Source organism: Zonotrichia leucophrys, chromosome 6, assembly GCF_028769735.1.
Source record: "Zonotrichia leucophrys gambelii isolate GWCS_2022_RI chromosome 6, RI_Zleu_2.0, whole genome shotgun sequence".
Taxonomy (NCBI): domain Eukaryota; kingdom Metazoa; phylum Chordata; class Aves; order Passeriformes; family Passerellidae; genus Zonotrichia; species Zonotrichia leucophrys.
Window position 1 is genome coordinate 11,958,560 of NC_088176.1, and position 23,451 is coordinate 11,982,010.

Genomic DNA, 23,451 nt, shown 5'->3' on the forward strand with positions numbered 1-23,451 from the left:
ACACAGTTGTTTGCTGCTGTTATCCCAGACAGTGCATGGGGAAACTTGCAGTGCAAGGTTTGCAGGGGATGCAGAAAACCAGATTTCCAGGAGGAGCCCTGCACCATCTTTGAGGACTGACTGTTTCTCCACTGTTTTGGCAGCTCTGCTGGAGCTCCTGGTGCAGCCACGCTTGCAAGACTCGGCTTCAGTAGGAGAGACCCCTCAATGCTGCTCTCAGAAAAATAGCCCAGCAGCAAGCTTGTAACAGGCCTTCCCAGGGGAATTGCGATGCCCCTGGGAAAAAATTAACAGCTGACATAGTTATTGAGCTGAGAATGGTTGTCTCCAGTGATTTAAAAGCTATCCAAATACCATTTGTCCTTCTAACCCTCAATGCTTTAGGGTACCAAGTGGCTTGGGGAAGTATCTTTGTGTTCAATGAATGCATAAAATTGTTTAGAATTCTAATTTCCATCATTATTTAAATGTTTGCTTGGCAAAACAATCTGTTCAGCTTCCAGTATTTGTTTTTAAAGGGACTTTACACATCAGACGAAGATGAGAGCCATGATGAGGAAATGGCAAAGTGCCTGCCAACCTACAACAGAGGTGCACTGAGTGACCATGGCAAAGAACCCACAGCTGAGGGGGTGACCCAGCCTATGGGAACCCTCCCTTTTGTACTTCTTTACTTGGGTTTTGTTGGAGCATAAAGCTGACACTTGAATATTGCCCCTAATCTGCAGCATGGGGATCTCCTGCAGGGTGGCTACAGGGAAATACTTGCTGCTCAGCACCAATCCACCTCTCTGGACATGGGTGACCTTAGAAAGAGATGGTGGCGTAGCCAACTCCTCAGGGTGTGAGTAGTTGGCAGCAAGGCAAGAACAGAGGTGATATCCATGCCACTCTGTCTCTGTGGGCTGGGCTGTATATATAGCTAGGCAAATGAGTTTTGTTTGTTTGGGTTTTTTTAGGAAATATTGGGAGCATCACAAAGAAGTTGTTGACTTCTTAGCTGTGTCCTTTTTACTGTATGTGGTCTGCCTCTAGCAGGCACTGAAAACAGTGAAATTGGCCAAAAGTGTTATTTTCTGGAATTATTCCCTTGCTTTCTAGAGTTTTGGTTTGTGTAAGGTGCTCTTACCACCCCCCACTTATTGCTGGCTTGGAGACAGTGAGGATGTTGGAGGACCTGTGCTGTGGTAAGGGCTCTTCTGGATACAGCCACAGAGAGGAAAAGGAATAAGTTCTTGCTAATGAACTAAATTGACTTATATCAGTTGTGGAGGACTCAGACTCATTTTCTTGGCTGTTTGTTGCTTTACATGTTTAAAATCCAATGTATCAGGAGCATGAGTCCCTGCAAGATAGTGGTGCTAATGGAAATCTAAAACCATGCCTGAAATTGCTAAAAATTCTGAATAATGGTGGAAGGATTTGATATGGGGCCCAGATGTGCTGGTTTTGTGCTTGGGCAGTATCTCATACAAGGCATTATGCAGAATCATGATAAAAACTGGGCTAAAAACCTTTCTTCATTAGAGTGCATAAAGGCTCAGTATATACCTCCTGTGTTATCCCTCCTCCATCTCCATTATTTTGCTCTCCTCATAGATCTCCACAGCAGGACTTTCAGCTCAGCCTTGGGAGCAGCCCTCTTGTTTGTTACCCTTGTTCCAGGTTTTGTTTGCTGGAACAATAAAACACAGGAGAGTGGTTTGGCTGTGGGACCAGCCCCAGCCAAAGCTACAGCTCTGGCCCTGACACAGGCGGCAAATTCTCCAAGTGCCACTTTATTAGCATATTTCCTCTTACCAGAGATCAAGATCAACCTTTTTTTTTTTTTCTAGAACATCTGTGTGAAAATTAAATTCCTTGGCAGGATTTCTCCATGGCCTTTTTTTCCCTGAAGCACCCAAGCCCCGAAAGCTCAGGCATGACAATCCCACCCCCTGCACTATGTTGTCGCTCTCCCCTAATCGTACTCAGCTTTCAATTATTTATACTGCCGGAAAATTGCATGGAGTTCACACCCCCAGCCCTGAAACACAATTCTGCTTTTGTGCAGGGAATACAATCCTTCACTTTCATTAAGTGTGTGGAGACCAAGATGAGAAGTGCCTGTTGTGTTCGCATCCCTTGGCTCGCGATGAGAGGAGCCGGTTGTTTTCGCAAACGTCCGAAATAGCCCTGGAAGGGTTACGGGGAGTTTATTTACATTATTGCATTTAAGTGCAAATAGAAAATTGCCCAGCCATAATGGAAAGTTTATGCAGGGCTCTGTCAGGGCTCTTTTCCATGTCACCTCACCCCTGCCGGCTTTCTGCTCTGACAGGCTCAGATGTGGGAAGGCCTCGTCTGGAAGGAGCAGTAGCTCTTGGTCCTGTCACACCATGCTTTGCTTACAGGACACAGAAAAGCATCAGCTGGCATCTCTTCCACTGTGGACTGTGTACAGTCCTGCCTGCCATAGGGAAGGCTCCTGATCAGGTTCACCCCAGCCTGATTTATGAGCACTGGGTGCTATTTGCTTCTTCCCCATAGCATCTGAATGACTGATCTTTTCACCATCAATGTATGGAGCATGAAATCAGGAGTTTGTTTGCCCCCTGTTTCCTTCCTGTTTGCCTCGAATCACAGCATGGTTCTCCTTTTCTGCAACCAGAGCAGTTTCACATCTCATGCAAATGCAAGTATTCCCACTGCAGAACTGCCTTTTGCAATTTCCACTTCCCTCCCTTCAGGGGAAGCATTGAAGTGGGGTGGTCAGGGCAGTAAAACCCACAGAGCTGAGAACACACACGGTGAAGTCACGCAAAAAGCAGGACTAGTGATGCTCTGGGGAAGCACAGCTTTGTGCACACTCCTTCCTGGGTGCCCTGTTTGAACAGCATTCAGCCAAGCTGAGGGCTTTTTCTCCGCCTTTTGCTTTTTCATTTTAAAAGGAGAGTTCTGGTCTGTCAGATCTGTGCAGGAAAGGAAGGACTTGAATTCTTACAGCACATCAGATCCTTTGGCACTGACCTGGCTGGCAGCCTGCTGAGTCCACACCTGCCACTGAGCATCGACCCACACAAGTGGCCATAACTAAAGTTTTTTTAAGCTATCCCACCTGGGACCCTCTGAAGATGCAAAGACAGCAGAGCAAGGAGTTGCAGTCCAGTGAGGAGGTTTGCACTTCAACAGGTTGCTGACAAGTTCTTGATGGCAGGAGCTGTGAACGACCTCACAAAGGACTAAGCAGAGCCTCAGAAAAGCATCACAGTGTGTTTAAGATAATTTCTGTAATTCCGTAGTACAAGCAGAGCTCTCTATTAAAGCCATTCTTGAGGCATCAGTGTTGATGCAGGAGTGCCTCTGATTCACCAGGTCAGTCAAGGGCAGATCCTAATCGATTTAGTGGTGCTTTTGCTAACAGAGGTAACATCAGAGCCATGTGTCTGGGTCATTTGTTTTTTAAAGGGTGTGTTAAGAAAACCAGTGAGACTTGCTGAGCTGCTCCCTTCAGCCAGGTGTTTTGAGAGAGGTGAAGGACAAACCACGAAAACACTGTGAAAGAAAGGGGAAAATGCCAAATGGGAAGAAATTAAAAAGCAAACCAGGAAAGGACTAAGTAAAATGATAATAGGGAAAAAATTATTTCAAAGGGCTAGGTTGATTTTGATGATCAAAGTTTTGTCTTAGAAGGGAATACACCTTATTCACCTGGACCAAAAGATTATTTCAGACTTTTCCTTTTATCTGGCTAAACTCTGCCTTTTGACAGCCTGGTGAGTGGGAATGTTGTGGCCTCTGTCGTCTGGGAATGTTTGATATCCAAGTCCAGGCTTTTCCTGGTCACTACAGTGATGTGCTGCTGCTTGAACAAAACTAGCATGTGTCTTCCTGGTGAAGAAGGTACATTGTGGGATGGCACATGCTGAACACCTGTGTCCTTGTAACAAGTCCAGGTTGTCTGGTAGTTTTCTGATGTGTTGGTAACTGTTGGTGCAGCTTTGCAGAAACCTCTGTTGCCTTGTGCAATGCTCACTGTGTTACTGTGCTGAGGGTTAGAGGGTGCTCATTGCTTACACATAAGGGTAGGATTCAGCATTTGGTGCTTCAGGAGGTGGTAGAGATTCATTTGTCATTGGATTCTGGGAATAAGGTGGATGGAACAAGTGATGTGCTCCATGAGGGTGGTCCCTGGCTATCCTTGTGTGAAGGGAAAAGTTTGCAAAAGGTGCTTCCAAGGTAGACAGAAGTCCTACGAAGTTTCAGGTTGGTTCTGGGTGTGGGAGAGCCCAGGATTATCCAGCTGAGCAGGGGTGTGCTGTGAGCTGCAGGAGCACTAGGGCTGTCAGTTCCTGCCTGTTGTTGTTAGGAAACCTCATGCTGAATCCTGTTCCACTCTTAGGTCAGAATATATTTCATTGCCTTAATGTGGAAATGTTTTTTTGTGTAATTAGGAGCTTGGAGTCTGTGGTGTGGAAGAAGGAGGGGGGAACTTCTGGTGTGGCAGGAAGGTTATCTGGAAATACCCAGCCATAAAATGGGGGCTATAATCAGCCCTCCTGGAGAAAGTTTTTTCATTAATATTTGTGAAATGCTTTGAAGTCTATGGTTTGGAGTGTTTTTAACAGAGCCAAATGTTAGCTGTATTACAGTAGCTAAGCCAGACCGTAATGGCCACGTTCCCTCTCCTCTCCCTGAGCCCCCAGCCATTTCTGACAGGGTTTGGTGAAGAAGTGAAACATCAGCAGAGTGACCAAACAGAAGTTAAGTGCTCAGCAGAAATATAAATAGTGCTTTTAGTTCTTGGGATTATGTCCTGGATCTATGGAGTCTTGTGGTTGGAAATGGAATTTGTAGAAGGGATGAGGAATTTATTTCTAAGCTTGTACCATGTTACCCCAGTTGGTAACTGGTTTAGGGTCCCTCTGAGTTAGGATGCACTGGTGGCCTTTGGGTGATTACAGTTATCCTGTCCTGTCTCCATGGGAAGTCACCTGGGTGAGACTGGCATGCTGGGATGGGAGGGAGATGTTGATGGAGTGCATGGTGAGCAGGGAAAAACAAGGAGGCCCCAGAGCAGGATGCAGGAAGAGCTGGTGTGATGAGCTGCTCAGCTCTGGCTGCCCCTAAATGCCCCTTGCTCTATGCCTGTCCATTTCTTAACAGCACTGTGTCTGCCCTGTCAATAACAGAATAGCATTTGCCTTTCGTTTTGATTTCTGGTCCCTGCTTGGTGATGGCATTGGTGCCAGCAAGAATGCCAGCATTCTTTTTCATGTGAAGGAACTGGGGGGATTCAGTCCATGCTGTGTCCCCAGAGTACCTTGTGGATGAGATTGCAGCACAGAGGCAGTGGGTAAATGGATGTGCCAGGAGTCATGGGGTAAGGACACATCCCAAAGAGTGAGTTACAAAATTGTTCTCTGGGCTTGCAGGCATTTGCTCTGGGTGGCAACTAGGAATATCTCATTAGCGTGACCTGGTGTGTCATGTGTTCAGACACAACCCGCAGCTCTCCTGGCCAGCTCTGGCACTCTGGCTTGTGATGCATCCATTCCCTAGCCTCACCCAGGGAGGCTTCCTGCCTCAGGGACTGCATTGCTAATCTTTGCTTGAAGATTTGAGGTGCCCAGACATGCCTGGGTATGGGGCAGGCTGCTCTCCGTTGTTGTGATGGTTCTCAGCTGGGTGAGAAAGGAGAAGTCTCCAGCCCAGAGGCAGAGCACACTCTGTTGTGTGCTAGCAGGGATGCTGGCAAGGTGGTTTGGCTAAACAGAGATGCCAGCACCTCGCTCAGAGCCCTGATGTCTCTAGAGATCCGTCGTCCTTCGAAAGCACCCTCTGATCGTGGAGCTCAGAGCCAAGGCTGACCCAGCCCTCGCCTCTGATCTCATCTTCCCTCCAAGAGTCCGGTCCCTGGAAAGATGCAGCTCTCCAAGAAGACATTCCAGGGGGGTTTAATCACTGCACTCGCTCCAGCCCTGCTGCACTTGTGGTCTCAGCACCTGCTGTTTCATTTAATGAGCAGCAAATGGGAGGCGTGGGCTGGGGGAAGAGAGAGCAGCACCCTGGTGAAGTATTTGCTGCCATGTAATGTATTTTATTTTGGGTCCGGAATGGAGGCCATGAGGAACATTTTCCAGAGGGCTCCATAAACCACCTCTGTTCACAGGGTGATTATTTGAGGAGGGAGGGGAGTGTGGATTTAAATCGGTGCTGCTAATTTCTGCAAACAGACACATTATTTTTAATTCATACTCCAGACTCCCTCCACCCATGGCTTGATGTTGGGAGCTGTGAATTTTCCACGTCATTACAAGGTCCCTCTATAAAAGAGAGCCCTTTAAATATATTTCAAAAAATTGATTTCAAGTACACCAGGCTCTCAGATAAGTCAATATTCAGAATGCAAAACTAACTCTTTCCTTCCCTCATAATAGCCTGCTCATTTATTTGTATTTCAGTAGGACGTAGCAGCTCTGAGCAGAGCTACATCTGTCTGGTGTTAGGGGCTAGAAAAGGCAAGAGAAGCTGCAAGATAAATTGAAATATATAACACCTTTGTTCACTGTGATCAGTTGAATTTGGGGGCTCTTTGTTGAAATCAGGGTGTTACATTGCCAGCAGTATTTTACCAATGTAAGGAAGGGAGATGGGGACAGCTGGGAAGACAGACATCTCCCATGGATTTGAGAGAGTAAGTTAACATGTGGCTGTCAGGTATCCACATGCAGTGGTGTCTGTGGTCATGTCAAGAACTCTGATAATTTTGTTCTTATGTGGAGTTTTTAATTCAGTCCTGAGTATTGGGCTCTGCTCCAAGGACAGTAAAGTTCACAGAAAATTCTCATCTTCTGAGATTGTCATAATCTTGACATAGAGAAACTCTTGCTGTATGTCCATGCTATGGGCCTTCATTATTAGAAGAGAATATTCCAGTTGGAAGGGACATAAAATTACCATGTAGCCCAGCTGCCTGGGCACTTCTGGGCTGACCAAAAATTAAAGCAAGTTAAGGGCATTGTCTAAGTGCCTCTTAACTCCTGGGAGGCTTAGGGCATCAGACACTCCTCTAGGTAGTCAGCTCCAGTGTTTCACTGCCCTCTCAGTAAAGAATAAGCCAGTTTGTAGGTGCTCCTTAACTACCTAATCATTGTATGCTCACTGCTATCAGTGGGGAGCCATAATGGCTCCTGGACTTCCCAGCTGGGGAAGCAGGTGTAAGAGAGGTTTTCCTGGGAAGGGAATTCAGTTGTGCCTGAAAATTCAGTGGCATCATGAAAAAAACCTCACCTTTACTTGAGTTCCAAACCATGGAAAAGTGGCCTCTGCATCCTAGAAATCATTGATTTTGCAGAAATTGGCTCTTTCTCTTGCTTTTTGGAGTAGTTATATATTTATTTTTTTTATCTGCTTGTAGGCACACAGGACACCTGCACATGTCCCAGAACTGTCAGACTCCTGCAAGTCAGCATTATACTCAGAATCAAGCCCATAATTCTCCAGCAGTATCTCTTCCTCATCTCAGTTTTTCCTTCTTTCTCTATGTTCTATCTGATGATAGAAATAGGTTCTTTCTGCATGGATCAAATATGGAAGCAATACCTTGAGGGACTCATTCAGAGTCAGGATATGAAGTCTGGAGTTCTTTTTCTACCTCTGACATTTGAGAGATGCTTTTAAGTGGATGAGATTCTATTACACTGTCAGCCCATCTGTTAGCAGCATTGGTGTTTGAATCCTATTCCTTTGCTCAGTTTTAACAAAAAGGCAAGTGAAGCTGTCTGGCAGTTTACCTTGTTGCATGTCTCAGAATGGTTAGGAAGGAAAATCTGTTTTTGCTTTCAAGTCTCTATTGTATTTGCAGTGTTTAATGCTGTTCAGTCCCATACTCAGGCAAGAGGATCACCTATCCAAGCTGCTCTTGCAGTTTCTCTTGTAATGGAGAGCAGCCCCTTTGCCTCCCCTTTCGAAACATGAGCATCTTCCTCTGGCTTCAAATCCTTCTCCAGGCTGATATTGATCTGCAGGGTTCAAAGCAGGGCTGGGATTTCAAAGCCTCCTTGCTCGTTTTGAATCTGCAGTGTGAGGCTCAGGCTGTGCTGAAAGCCTGAGTTTTGAGGCACATTTAATCACATCTCTGCACCTGTTAGAGTGGAAAAAATTTCTTCTGAGTTTTGTTTCTGTTGTTCCTCAGCCACTCTCAAGTTTTCCTTCTCAGGTTCTTGGCCAGCACAATGTTCTCTGGCACCGGACCTCATGCAGAGACATGCACCAGTCCCAGATGAAGGGCTAGAAACAATTGTCTGCACCTGGCTCAGCAAAATAGTTATTTGTGTGTGTCTGGAAGTGTAATTTATTTGGTCAGTTACTTGAGCCAAAGGAAGCCCTAATTAAGCAAGATAAGTTTGCATCTGGGTTGCTGGCAGAGAGCATTCTCTGTGCTGGCCATGGCAGTGTAGTTGATGCCCTCCCACACCTTTTCTGCCCCTGTTTGATGACAAAGGGAGGCTGGCAGTAGGTGTGCTTTGATGGTGTCCTGCTTTCTGATGGAAAATGGGCCATTCTGTGCTCTGATATTTTTCTTACTCTCAGCAGGGTGCATATGTGGAACTCAAATTTTTGAATTTGGTTGTGCCTGGTAGAAAGCAGTTGATGTGTCATTCCTCTTCCCACCTCCTCCTCACTTCACTTCTTTCTTGGTATCTTTTTCTTTTATTTGTTTAATTGAATTCCTAGTGCTGGGTTCTGCAGATGGCAGTTCTCTAGACCTGATTCCTTGCAGCCAAGATGCTGAGGTGATAAAGATGGATAACCCCATGGAGGACACAAGGATCATGTGCGCTTTCAAAACCAGCAGCCCGGTCTCATAGGGCAGTGCCATCAGACAGCCTGACTGCTGCTCATAGGGGAATTACAGGCCTGGGTATGGCTTGAATCTCTTTGATGCAAGTTAGTGCCTTCCTGGATGCTTTCTGTGACAAAATATCTTAAATGCAATTTCAGGAGGAATCTGTGAAATGTTAATTTTTTACCTGAGCCAGGGGCTAGGGCAGAAGAGAGCTGTGTGGTATCTGCAGCTTGTTGGCTAGGCTTGGACTTTTCAACACACTTTGAGGATATTTCCACAGTCTGGACATCTTTCTGATGTTCCTTTATTGTGGCTTTGTGTGATGGAGAGGAGGAGAGAATAGACAAGTGCAAATCCACAGGGAGGATGAGAAATAGTCCAGGATGCCTGCACAGTGCCCAGCAGGGCACAAATGACTGCTGTGCTTGTTTGCCCTGCCTGTTTGCCCCATCCAGCTTCTAAAGCTGGTCACAAGATGTGGAAAGGCATAGAAATCTGCATCATCCCTGCTGGATGTCCTGGATGGTCATCAGCCTGCCCACCAAAGTAGTTTGTAGTTCACCTTCTTCCCCATAGAAATATTTGCAAGGAGCTGCTGGATGTGATGAGTTGTTGTGGCTACAATTTCCTGTGCTTGCTTTCCCCAGCACCCTTTCCTTGCATCACCCAAGCACATCTCACATCAGTGCAGATGCAATGTGTACCCCTCAGCTGGCCACCATGGTGTGCATGTGTGGCCAGCAGGCTGGAGAACACTTGTGTTTTTGTTTTATGACTGAGAACATGCCTAGTTAAGTACAAACTGTTCCTGGTGCTGCACTGCTCCTTGTGTTCCTGGAAGAGCATCTGCCAGAGGAGAGCAGTCATAAATGCTCCCTGAGCAGCTGGACATGTACCCAGCTGCCTCTGCACCCATGGGTGCTGGTGCTCAGCCCCTGTGGCCACCCTTGGCTTAAAGCTCTGCTGCTGCCCTGACAAGGGATGGGCACAGCAGCTCTGGCTTGCAAGGCAGCACTGTGCTGCCTGTGGTGGCTAACAATGTGCTGGGTGCACCTGGTGCTGCTGACCATGCTCTCACCATCAGGACTTGCAAATGGCACCAGGCAGGAATGCAGGCAGGAAACCTCCTGTGGAAGGACAGAGCTGGAAGGAGTCTGTCTCCTCCTCGATGCAAGCATCTGCCTCCATGTGCTCTTTCTCCCTCACAACTTGTAGCTGTTTTCTCATCAGCAAGTTTGGAAAAGTCACAGCCCTGACAGTATTTCTTGACAATGTGCCTGTGCCACTTAAAAGCTACTGAGATAAAAAAAGACCAAAATAACCCCTACTGCTGTCAAAGACCTCCATCGATGCTTTTCAAACTCTGCCAAGCATTACATGTGATTAGTTGGTATGATACACAGAACAGCATCTGGCCCACAAGGAATGAGTCCAGGGATGGATGATTTTTATCTGAGTGGAAATCCCAGGGCAGGGCTGGAGCATGCAGAGCGTAACACGGAGCCCTGTAAACACTTGGAGTGCCCACCCAGCTCTGAGCAGCAGCCATGGCCACCAGCCAGGCCTCTCTCCTTTCCCAGGGTTTGCTTTTGCTCTCAATTCAATTAATGAAACTCCTCAGGCAGACTTGTAGTTACAAAAATAAGGTTTCAGTCCTAGCCTCCCTTTGTAGGGTGCTGAGTCCTTTGGGACTGCTCTGGTTCCGAGTCACCTGGGATTCTCCTTCTGGGTATGGACTTCATGAACTCAGATGTTACCCAAATTCCCCTTTTGCTTTTAAAGAGAGAAAGTTGTCCATGCTGCATGTTGGGGCAGGGATCAGAAGGAGCTGGTGTGGGTCTGACTGTGCAGCTCAGGTGCCTGTGCTGTGTGGTTGGGCTAGTGATGGAAGGGCTGATTAATACAGATTTTTGACATAATGAACTTTGTACCCCTGTCCAGAAATAAATCTACAGAGAGAAGCCAATCTCTGAGATGCCATTACAGTAGGCACCAGTAAAGACAGATTGTTGCAAACCTGGGTTTGTTCTCACATTGTATTCTAGTGTGTAAATCCTTTCCTCTCTGCATTGCAAGCCCAACTGGACAGCCAGTGCTTTTGGAATCTGCCCTTCCCATGCACTGACAACCTCTGCTGTCCCTGTGTGCCACATGAGCATCCTGGGGAAATGCCAGCACAGCACCCAGGCTGGGCAGTGCCTGGGCTGAAGGGCCTGTGCTGGGGTGGGGTGTAAAGCTGGCAGCTGCCTCTGAGCTCTTGGAAACCTGTCCTGCTGGCTGCTTGTTACCTCCCTGGAGGCTGCAGCAAGGTATCTCTTACATGTCACCTCTGTCTGCTTAGGTGGTGGGATCTGTTGTCTGAACTCCTTTCTAAATCCTCCCAAAGATGAGATGCACGTGTATTTGGAACCAGATACTCAGGCAAAACATCTTGGGGCTTGGAGGTGGGGAGGGAGGAAGAAAAGAAGACAAAGGAGTCTCCTCCCAGCGTGGAGTTAAAACCTGTGGTTGTGTTGTGCTTGGCGCGGATTCCCCATTGTACTGCGCTGGGCGGCCGCTCTCCTCGGGCAGATGCTCTCCCCAGAGCTATGAGAAGTGTCCTACAGAGATGAGTAGATACCATTTCAGATGGAGTTTGTGAAGTGAAATGTGCCATTGTGTTCGGAGCTATTGTTTCTGTTTTCAATATTGAAGTTACTCATGGTTTCCAGGGGACAATATATCAAGCAAAGCTAACAGGCTGTAGAGGAGATGTAGATTATGAAAACAGAGGGATTAAGTTTCATACATTTGGAGCTAAAGTCTCATTTCTCTCTTAGCAGTGGGAGCAGGGAAGCACTCTTTTGGACTCATAAAAGTCTACCAATTTAAATGAGGGTGTGTTTTTGTCAGGGTTTAGTTAAAACTATGGTCAGCACTATGTGAGCAACTTAGAAGACTCTCTAAGAATGGATTCTGTGGGTGCAAGTTCCATGACCATCCGATGTATAAATTTGGTTTCAGAGAGATTCTGTGTCAGGCTTTGCACCAGTTCAAACAGAATCAGTTTGCAGAGATGGGGTCTGGCTGTCTCGGTAGTCACCACATAAAACACCCATGAAAATCCACTGTCTCTTTTTGAGAGAGGAATAAGGGAGGGTAGAAGAGGCCATTGCATGACCAGTGTGATTCTCCAGCTCCTGACATCCCTTTTAGGGACTGCCTGAACCCAGGAGTCACACTGGCAAACAAGGGGACCCAATAATGAGGGGCCAGCCCCCATTCCCACAAGGTGCCATCCTAAATCTGTCATGTTGCAGAGCAGAGCAGGAGTTTGGTTCCCTGGATGATCTGACAGCACTCAACAAAATGGTGGGAAAACCAAAACAACCTGTAAATCACGCTGACAATATCTGGTGTGTCCTAACAGTAAGGATGCAGTTGATACCAGCACTCTGCTCATGGCCCTTGTGCTGCTTTTGGGATACTCAAAAGCACCCTGCTTGCAGCTGCAATGCAGTGTTTGGTGCTGCTGCCCGGGGTTTTGTTTAAAGACCCAAAGGTTTTTCAAACACCTGCAGCCTCCTACCAATCTGTCCAGCCTTTGTGCTGGGCTGAGTTGAGAGGCTCTTACTTGCACAAATTTAGGGCAGGCACTCTCAGTTCTTGCATTTTGAGGTCTTTAGAGTGGCTTGGTAAACTCAGTGAACTGGCAAACCCTAAAGTCGTAGTGTATTTCAGTCATTGGCTTGAAAGGGTTGAAATTTAAAAAAGATAGAGAGTAAATACTTTTTAAACACCCAAGTGATGTAGGAAGCAGTGATTAATGGACGTGACCTTGGTGCTTTGCTCCCTTTCAGTGAAGCTCTTAGACTTGCCATTGTGTTTAAAACTGGAACTGCTGCTCTGACAGTGCTGTCAGATGCAGTTCTGCTGTCTGAAGGCCAGAGCTGAGTGTCCAAGGGCACTGTTGCTGCAGTGTCTGTCACTGGGACACGCTGGTCTCCTGCTGCTTATGTGCAATCTGAAAGAACCCTTAAAGCCTGTGGGTTTTGTAAGGATAAAAAATTGCAGAATGTAAGGAAAGATGCTCTTCTCTTGAAGTTAGCTTTTCTTCCAGACAGGATTTTTACTGTGACCTGCAGTGATCCTTTAGAAGATGACTAGGGTGTGCAGCCTGAGTGCCTGGGCTCTGGAAAAAAAATCAAACAAATTTCTTGCATCCCATCACAAAATTATGAGCCTTCCCCAGAAGCTAAGTGACCTGATGGGGCAGGGCATCAGCATGGCTCTCACAGCTCTGCATGACCCTGTGGTGCCACATAACTGCAGCATTCATCTCTCCAAAACAGGCATTGTGGTATGGCCTTACTTCCCAGGGATGCTGTTGGGACAAATCCTCTGTAGATACCAGAGTAACAGGGGACGTGTAATCACCGTGGATAGATGGAAAAGTATAGAAGTAGCCTTTGTCCAAGCATCTTCCAGTGTGGTTAAGTTGGATGAGGCCAGTTTAATTTAGCACTGGGGAAAGAAAATGCTTCTGGCAGGAGACTTCAATAGCTGCTCTGTGAAAGGACAGTGTGGGCTTTCTAAGAAGCTCTTCAGAGATGCACCAAGCTCCTCTGCCATCCCCAACCAGCACCTCTGAATGTTTTGCCAGGCTGTGTTAGCCACAAAGCCTGGCTAGTTCTGTGGAGCCTTTAGAGAAAGCTGCATTTCTTTATGAAAAGTACCAAATGTCTCAGCTGGGAAACAGCACTCCCTCTTTTGATGGATCTTGTTGGGGAGAGACCCCCAGTCTCTGCTCCCTGCCTTTTCCTCCCCTGGCTGTTTTATTTGGATACTGAGAGATTTGTAAGATTTCCAAGATGTCTTGTGGAAATTTTCAGACCTGAGAAAGGCATTTTCCCTTTGAGGATTACACCATGCTGTAAATGTCTGTTCTCTTTATTTTATATGCATTTTCCTGCTTTTGTTTGACTTTCTCACGGATTGCACTATATTTAATTCAGAACATATCCTATAATGCTGTAATTGTCAGGCATGTCAGCTGGTTATCCGGATGACTTTTTGCTGTATTTTTTTTTTCTTTAAAAATAAAAGGAAAGCAGTTGCTGCTGCTTCTCAGGCATTGAATTATAGCATGCTGTGGCATCATGTAACACCACAAGGGAGCCAGTGTCACTGCCTGCCTGATAAAGTTATTCCTGCTGCATTGTGGAGCCCGTTACTGCTTTAGGAAGAGATGGAGTTCCATCTCCTTCTGCTGTGTAAGATGTCAGTTCTATGTGTGAGTGGCTAACAGATGAGCTCCCCTAGGCTCAGTCTGTTCCATGTCCTCACCCAAAGATCTTTTGCAAACTTTTCCTAGTTGTTCTTATGCTCAGGAACAGCTCTGCTCTGGCCAGTTTTGAAGGGGTGGGAGTTAAGCAGGCCTCCTGCTGTCTTGTGTCTGTGACAGTGAACTGGTTTGTTGTCCCTGGGAGACAGTGAAGCAGAGGAGGAATAAAAAGAATCTCAGAGAAATCCAGAGAAAGCTGTCCAACAGCTGTTTGCTGTGGAGCTATTTGCTGCCCCAGCAGCAGAGGTTTCATTCCCTGCCATGTATCTCCTGTCATTGATCTCAGCTGGTATGGTCCTGAGCTGGAGTAAGTGAGGTCCTTCCTTACATCATGGGTGCTCCACTGACTCACCTTAGCAGAACACCTATTCTTAAACCAAACAACTGAAGAAATGGTCTTCTCTAGGCCAGTATGTAGAAGGTGAATCTGTGGAGGTAGTCTCTTGTGTTCCCCACTCTCTTGCTTGTGTTCACCTGCTGACATTTAAATGTTGGTATGTTACCAAGCAGCATGAGATCCATTCTCTGGAAATGGGGGCCAACCATCTTCCTTAAGTGGAAGACCCCTTTGGATTCCCTGGTTAACCAGGATTTGGAATATGCTATGAATGGACAAGCCTGCAAATGAGAGGATAATTGCATCTGAAAACCACCAATAATATTTCTTCCATTTGCTTCCATCCTGCTGGGTTTAGAGGAGTGTAGTTCCTCTGAATTCAGTCTCTGTCTCCTGCTCTGCAGCTTAAGGCTGAGAGCCTTTGATGGCTCTTGGTTACATCTCATGCCACCTACCTGAGATCTGTCTCACATTTCCAGGTGCAAAACCAGAGACAGAAACAGAGAGGTTTACCCACCAGAAAACCCTGGCAGATGACAGAATTCAAACCCATCCTGGCCATTCCCTTTCCTGCAGATCACATGGTTCATAATTCAAAATATAGCTGATGATGCTGAAACCATCAATCCCCTCAGCAAGCAGCACAGCTGGTTTCCAGCTTCAAAATGAAAGGAAATTACTGCAGCTCCTCAGGGGTTTAATTAATAGCTCCTATTCTGGTATCTTACCTTTCCTCCTCTTCTAAACTTGTGTTATCTGCATTAGAGACTTTCAGTCTTTTCTGATTTACAGATGCCCTTAACCCCTCTTGCTGAGGTGTGAGTTCCATGATCACTAGTTTCAGATCCCTGGCAGAATCTTTGCTTTTCTTCCAGTTTCTTTGGCAGACTCTCTCAGAAGTGTGCACACAACCCCATACATGCACGGATGCCTCCTCTCCTCTTCCTTGTCTCCCAGCTGGCTGTAGCCCTTCTTTCCTCCTTGGAACTCTGACATCAGATCAGCCTTGTGAGAAGGGATGTGCTTGATGCCCGACTGTCCTCTAATTCTTTACCTTTCAAGTCCATTGGTGTCTAAATTAAAGTTATTGTCAGCTTACCTCACTTTTAATGAAAAATGCATTTTCTGATAGCACTTGGAAAAAGGGAAGCTGATGTGCCTCTTGGCATTCAGTGTAGGAAGAAATGCAGTCTTGGGACCACCTGAGTGGCCAAGAGTAAGGTTGCAAGCTGGGATTTCTAGGGGCACCTTGCAAAAACTCTGCTGCTCTTGGTCATGGTTTGATTTTTAACTGCTCTTTCTCTGGGACACAAGTAAATGTTGCCCTGGAAAGGGAGAGAGACCTCATCTCTCCCTGCAGAAGGTCACAGTCCTTTATAATTTTGCAGCAATGAATGTTGTTTTGCTTGCCAAAGTAAGGGGCTTGCATGAAAGTCACCCTCAGGATCTTTGTCTTAAAAATAAATCTCCCCTTGACTGCAGTGCTGACCTCCTGCAGAGCTTTGATTTTTATCTGGGCAAACCTGCATCCACTTGAAAAGGAACCAGAAAGATTTCCACACTAAGAGGTTATGTGAGTATCCTCATTTGCTCATTTTAAGAGGAGAACTTAATTCTTCTAACCAGAGGAATTAAAACTGCAGCAAGGAGGAAGGGGAGGAACCAACAGCCCATCAGGAACCCATCTACAGTCTGTGGTATAAGGCATAGGTGGAGGTCAGGTAGCAGGCTCAGTGGATTCATTTTAGGGAGTTGGATTTGGACTCCAACTTCCAAAACCTCAAAACCAAACCAGGAACAAAGTTCCCACTGGCAAATGCCACAGGGCCTAGCCATTGAACGGTTTAAATGTTCGTGTCCCCTGCACTGGTTGGCTTGTAGCAGAGTACAAGCCTCTCCCTCCAAAGAGAAGCTGCCTCTTAGTCTTGGGTGCTGTAAGTCCTTATGTGTGCAGCAGAAGGAAATGTTGTCTCATGAAAATTTAACCAAGATAGGTAAAATGTAGTAGGTAAATTATCAGGAAGCTGCTTGGCTTCTCATCCTCAGAGATGCTACCTGTAGCATCTCAAAGGGTGCTTGTTTTTTTTTATTAAGATTTTAAACCAGGTATTGCCTTTGCAAGGCAGACAGGGGTGCAATCTTATTTTCACAGCCAAGCTCATGTGAAATGACCAAAGATGCTGTTATGTGGCAAACCCAAATGGTTCTTGTGTGCAGGAGAGGCTCTTTCTTCATGATATGTTTGCATTTTGACTAAAGATGGCCTGAAGCAGAAGACATGAGAAGGAAGATGCCTGGGGAAGTGGTTGAGTTGATACTTTGAAATAGGAATATTTCATTCTTGCAAGTCAAGTGATTTCATGCTTATGTCCAAATAGAATGGAGTGGAGCAGGCCAGTACTCTTGAGTCTGCTCATTTTAATAAGCAGCAACTCACATGAGTAATTCCCTTGATTTTTGATTAGATTAACTGATGATCATTTGGTGACTGCTGCAAGAAAGTCATAATCTGGACCACAGGGTTTTATAGCAGGTCTTCTAAAGGAGTTTTAGTCAGAAGCAAGAAGGAAGGTGCTTGGGACAGAAAGCAGGACTGTGCAGGAAAAAGCAGTCTGGAGAGGCAAAGGCTGGAGAGGTGGTTTTGGTGGTGAGTTATTCATGCATCTGTTGTGCCACAAGTGAGAATGGGATGTGTTTGTTCAGCCTGACTCCAGACCTGCTGCCTGAGTGGATGGAAAGCTCACTTCCTGGTTTCCATATACCCTCCCTGTTTGCAAAGGGATCCTCCACCCTGTGGTACAGGGACATGGTTATGTGTTTCTTTCTGCTCGCTGCACCAGTCGTGCTGTTGGAGGCTCCTCCTCGTTGCAAGCAGATGAACTGAGCTCATCCAGTTTTGCCAAAATGCACTGCCCAGCTGTGTTTTCCTGTCTGTTCAAAGCAAACTTCATCCCTAATTCAATTCTTTGTGACTCTGCATCTTCCCTTCTTTGCTTTCATACTGGGATGACTTCACTCCAGGCGACAGAATTGCTTTCTGATTTAGCAAACTTTGTCCCTAAGTTAACTGTCACACATCAAAGATGTGAGCAACAACTTGTGGAGACTGCCCATGTCTGAGCAGAATAACCTGGGGCATTAAGTGCAGGGCTTTTTCCATCAATCATATGTATATTTGCAGTTTTAACAAGAATAACTTCCTTTAATGGAAAAACATTTGTCACAGACAAAAGAGTTTTGGACTTTCAGATGCTCTGCAGACATTTAATTAAGAGAACTGAAAATCTGTTTATTGGTCTTTGTCTGTTAATCATGTGAGGGAAGGGCTGTGCTTACCAAGAGGAGTTTTGGTAGTTCAGCCCTTAACTTTTTAATTTCCAGCTACTCCCTTTGTCTCCTCTTACCATAGCTGGGCTGAGGGGGGATGTTAGGCATTGGCTTGAGACACTCCATCATCTTTGGAAGATTTGGGATGTTTAATTCAAGTCCACTGGTGCCTTTTTCCTCCTGTATACATCTCCTCCTCATCTTCCACTTTGCATCCCTCTCTGTGGGTGGGAGGATACAGAATCCTGCTTTTTTAGGACTTTAGCTCTAACTTGCTCTGGCTTTGAATGGCAGAACTGGGTGCAGGAAAGTGCTGAGGAAGGCTCCCTGCTCCTACTGCACTTTATTTGACTTTAACATCCTGAAGGTTCCATGGCTTCTGGAGTGCCCCTGCCTCCCCCAGACCTTCCCAGTGGAGGCAAGAGCTGGGGTAGAAAGTGTAGTCTAGGAAAGTTTAGCCAAACTCTTCCAGCTTCAGTTTATTGTATCTATTTTGCTGATATCCACCCTTTAGATAAATAGCACTAAGTTATACATGTTGTGGCTCTCTTGATGTGGTTAAAAAGGCTTGTATTAGCCAAGCTAATCTAACTCCAAGAATAACCCTGGGAATTTGACTGTATCAGTTCCAGCTTCAATCAGTCACCACGTAGTCAAGTGAGAATTGCCTTCCTGGCTAAAAGTGTAGCAGCAGTGAAACTTGAAGTCAGTAGGTGGGGATTCCCTCCCCCTCTTTTTTTTCCCCCTCTTCTTTGAAAGAAGCTCTTGCCCATGCCTGACCTCAGACACCCAGAGCTCTACCTACAAGAAAACAAAATATCCCATTTTCAATAAAATATCTGTCTCTGTAGGCAGAAAAGCGAGTTAGCTAACAATCCGCAAAGCCATGGTCTATTTATTTACCAGGCTGACTCCCTGATGGGGAAACATGTGGGATCTTTTAAGTCCTTCTTCTGCACAGATGTTGCTTCTACTGCTGAGTTTCCTCTTGATCTTTGGTTTGCTGTGCCATATGCTGAAAACGCTGGAGATGTTGTGTGCGGTGGAAGACGAGAAGGATTCTGCGTGCTTAAAACAAAACCAGTAAAAAATAATAATAAAAAAAATTCTGACTGTTTTTCCCCAAGTTAGCAAAAAATTATTTTTAAAAGGAAATCTGTCAAGCTAGCAAAACCCTTTTAACTTGCACAGCCTCCCCGTTGGGCGCGTAGCACTGATGAAATTAAATGCTGATTGACGAGTGTCCCCTCCCTTTCCCCAGCTCTTGCTGCCACCTTTCCTATTTGTGTTGAGCTGTAGATCCTGTTGAGGTGAGGAGATAGGGGTTCTGCAAGGGCAAGCAACATTACTGCTTGCTTTTCCTTCCTTGCCTTCCTCAAACACCACAAGAGATGTGGACTGTGAGTCGAAAGTTGTCTCTCCTGGTGTGTTGGAAAGGAGCCCTGGGGCTGGCAGGAGCTCTGGAGTTCCCCTGTCTGAGGGAGCCAGGGCTTCTGAGTAGGGAGGGGACACTGGGCAGCACAGAGACATCATGCATAGGAACCACGGGGAGAAATTAAACAGAATGTGAAGATTTGGGTCTCTGTCTTGGTAGCACCACTGCTGAATGAGAGCAAAAGGTTACAGAGGGTGAATGGGAGAGATGAGAGGCTCTGGCATTTTTCAGGGCTGGAGTTGGTCTTTCTTGGGCAAGTCCATGAAGGTGTCACTAGAGCAGGTGCATCTTTCTGCCTGAGGCCTTTCAGCTAGTCTTCAGCCTCAGTGGCACTGGTCCATCAGGTCTCATCATCCGAGGATACATCATAGAGCTCCTTTAGGAATGTCAGAGCAACATGCAGCTTTCCTAGGCTAGGAAACCATGTGCTAAAGGCTACTGGGCTGGGAGCACACCCACCTTGGGCTGTGCTTTCAGGCCATTTATGGTGCTGGCGTTCTGTGGGATGCTTTCCTCTCTGAGGCCTCCTTGCCTGCTGTCCTCTATGTAGGGACTGAAGTGGAAGATACTCCCCAAAACCCCATCTCTGTCTCCCTGGGAGAACAGGAGTTCTTTCTTACTGGACAAGGGCAGTGGGTCTTTCTGGCACTGCCATAAAAGCAGAGCAGGTGTTTTATTAGATGTGCTTTAATCTGGTTGCTTGAACAGCGTTTTTAGCTAGGAGAGTGGTCTTTCAGATGGACAGGTAAAACCTGTTGCTGCACCAGCACTTAGCCAGGCTGTGTATTAGAGACAAGGCGTGTGTGTAGCAAAAACTGGGAGCCTAATTTTAGAATGACAGCAAGGCCGGGCTCAGCTGTCTGCCTGGGCCCAATCCCAGCTCCTTTGTGCTGCCAGAAACTTGCCCTCCCTTTCTTGGAGTGAACTGTATCATACCTTTTAAAGTACAGGCTCCCCTCCAACAAGACAAAGTAATTCCTGCAGTTGCTTCTGTCTTAAACCACACACAAACCAAGAGGTCCCTTGATCCCTATGCAAATGGTCCATGTTTCCCCCTAAGATGTTTGTTGTGCTTCCTTTGCAGATGCAGCTTCTGGACAAGTTCCCTATTGAAGGAGGCCAGAAGGATCCCAAGCAAAGAATCATTCCTTTTCTACCAGGTAATGCTGTGGGGAAAGCCCTAAATAAGATGGCTGAGAACAGCTGGAGACTGCAGTTCCCTGGCTACTGTCTCTGGTACTTTTTGTGACCATTCTTATAAATGCCTTTTCCCTGGGAGCTCATCCACACAGCCCTGTGATACCAGACCTGCACCTCCTCCTAAAATAGTTTAGGGCTCTCAGGGAACCTTTCCTCAGCTGTTGAGATTCAGGTTGGCTCGTGCCCTGTTACACAAAGGGATTTGAGGGGCTGTGTCTTTGGGCTGCAGCCAGGCAGCCTGAGCTCCAGCCACCATTTGGGAGACCACTGGGGACCACAGTCAGTCTTTGTCATTTCTGGGTGCTGTAGCTCTGCAGACACTGTTACTGTACAATAAGGAATGAAAAACTGGAGTTGTCCCTGTAATAGAAAGGAAACTGAAGGAAGGTTAAATGCAAGTAGGGATTTCTGCAATGCTGAGCCACTGACCTTCTGACACCTTCTGTAGAGTGTGTGAACATGATGGATATGCTGTCCTGAGGGTAACAGCACACACTTCTACATAGCTTCTTCCAGCAGCAGCTGCAGGGATGGCATGGGGGAGATGAGCCAGACCACAGCGTGCTCTTGGCAGTGCAGGCATGGCCAGCTCCCTATTGTCTGCCTGCATCATTCTGGCTGCTGGCTCTAAGCTTGGCTCACTGCACTGCCTGCCAGGATAAGTGAAGTATTTTCAGCCTGTTAAAAGGTCTCTTCTGTCTCTCTCTATAAAAAGGAGATCCCAGCTCTTCCCTTAAGGTCTGTGAAGAGAAGCTGGGATGGGAGGGCTTTGTCCTCACCAGGAGCATGCTGCAGTCCCTAATACTCTTTGCAGGCAAAGCAGCTGCTCCAGATGTGTGGTAAGCACATCTCCAAGGTTATTGGGGAGTAGGGAATTAATAACCAGCAGCACAAATACACAACACCAGGATCAGAGCCACAGCAGGGCAGCAAGGCCTGGCAGTGTCTTGGCAGCCTCCTCCTCCTCCCTTGTGGCAGGCAGTTCCAGGCTCGGGGTTTGCTCTCTGCAGTGTTCTGTGCTGCATCCAGACTCTGTAGCCAGAGGAAGGTGGTGAGGAGAAAAGTCTAAGAGTGGGTTCTCTTTGTAGCTGTACCACCAACAAACTCATAGCCAAATCACCTTATGAAACCTCTTTGTGATAAGATGGATACTGCTGGCCTGCTTTTCTCACTGGAAAGCATTCTGAGGTCCTTGAAAGCACTGTACAGGAGTGCAGATGGCTTCACGTGAGGTGCTGTAGGAAAATCCTGTCTGCAGGTAGCATTTGTTCTTCCTGTGTTGACTGTCACTGGCCTGTTTTATTTTTTCCTAGAAAAATGTTGGTTGACTGCAGGTGGCTGCTCCTCAGCCTTTGTGCAGATCAGACTGTTTGGATGTCCTGATATATGTGTGGGTGATATTTGCAGAGGGTGAGATAAACCCCATATGCCCATTACAACACTTCCTACCCTTCCCACCCTCCAGGAACATGAGGGAGATGGTAGTGCCACATGCCCTTGAGGGGAAGAGTTATATCTGGAAAACATTTGGGTTGACTTAGTGTCCCAAAGAGAGAAGCTGCCAGAACAGCATAGACCTCAGCTGTATTTAATTTAAAATTTCTGTGATATATGTTCTACTTTTGATATTGAATCTCTGCCTCTTTCTTGTTGAACTGCTGAACAGCCCTTGTTGCTTTACCCAGGAACAAGGTGACTCAGCTAAATGTCAAACAATGTCAAACTCTGTTAAATAAACTGGCTGCCAAAATTAGAATACGCATGGCATTTCTGCAGCTGGAGCCATGCATTACGGAAACGAATATCTAGTTATAAACTCCCTTAATTAAAAAATGGCAAGGCAGATGTTTGTACTTAAATCCTGCTTTATGAAGATGTTATGGTCCTGCTTGCTTATTGTGGGCCTGATCCAGCCAAGCTGGAGTGGCTCTGCATGTGTTCTGAGTGCCCAGGCTTTGCTGTGCCACTTGCAGGGTAGGACAAATCCCCTCATCAGCTCTGGCTTAGGAAGTTGGCATATTCCATCCTGCAACTCCTGTTTGTTGGTGCTCTCATGAAATAATAATTAGAGCTTGACTGTGCTGGAGACCTTTTACCTGTAAAACCAAGTAAAATGTAATGGGGTTCAGAGCCTTGCCCCCAAAGGAGAGACTAAGTTCAGCAGCAGGAAAGTGCAGGTCTTCTTTCCTCCAGTCTTCATCTTATTTTCATCAATTTCATTCTTCAAATATATTTACCCTCACTTCTCCTTTACACAAACAGGACTTTCAGTACCATGAGGAGGTGCAAGGAAATTATAAACAGTGCCAGGTAGTCCTGCAGAAAATGTCCTGTGGACAATTTTGTAGTTTTGTTTTACTTTTCAAGAGTGACTTCCTTGTCTTCAGTTTTTTTGTGATTTTTTTAACCATACTTTGAGTGCAAAAGTTATATTTTTGTCTCCTTTCCTCATTTTATCTTCTTCCTATGAGTTTTTCCATTCTTCTCTCTGATTTTCCTTTTTAATGTTGGAAAATCCTGCATTGGGAGGAGTTGTGCAAAAGAAAACTGCATTAGAAACTCCGTGGATTGGCCAGAGAGCATTTTTGTAGCTGGTGGTAGGAAATTTTTTCTTTGGAGGGAGACTGTGGAAGAGTCAGAATAAGATTTGCTACAAAATCCCTCTCTAGAGCAAAAACAGTTTGTTGCTCTAAGAAGGCATGGATGGCAAGTGCTGTTTGCATGTATCAGTGATGCTGTTGGTTGAGCCCATTTGCAATACACTGATTTCTCCATCACCTCTCCTGCTGCATATCTGAAGAATGATCTTTGGAGTGTGAATGAGCAGTTTTTCTCCCTCCCTGTCAGGTACTTTTACATCTGTGTCAGCAGAGAAAAGGGGATATGGATTTGGGCTACCTTTTCCAGGGATTTGAGGTAATTAATGAAGGAATTTTAGCTGGAAGAAGACTCATCTCCTGAGTTTCTGGAGACCACATGAAATGGCAAATGAAATGGCA

General features: G+C 46.2%; 1 protein-coding gene across 4 annotated transcripts in view; it reads left to right on the forward strand.

Moving 5' to 3' along the window:
* Nucleotides 1-23,451, forward strand: part of SH3PXD2A (SH3 and PX domains 2A) — a 241,674-nt gene that overhangs the window by 46,374 nt on the left and 171,849 nt on the right. For all 4 annotated transcript variants that reach the window (XM_064717417.1, XM_064717415.1, XM_064717418.1 and 1 more), the window contains exon 3: nt 20,337-20,412. In XM_064717417.1, the coding sequence (XP_064573487.1) occupies nt 20,337-20,412 (76 nt within the window). The remainder of the gene's footprint in view (nt 1-20,336; nt 20,413-23,451) is intronic.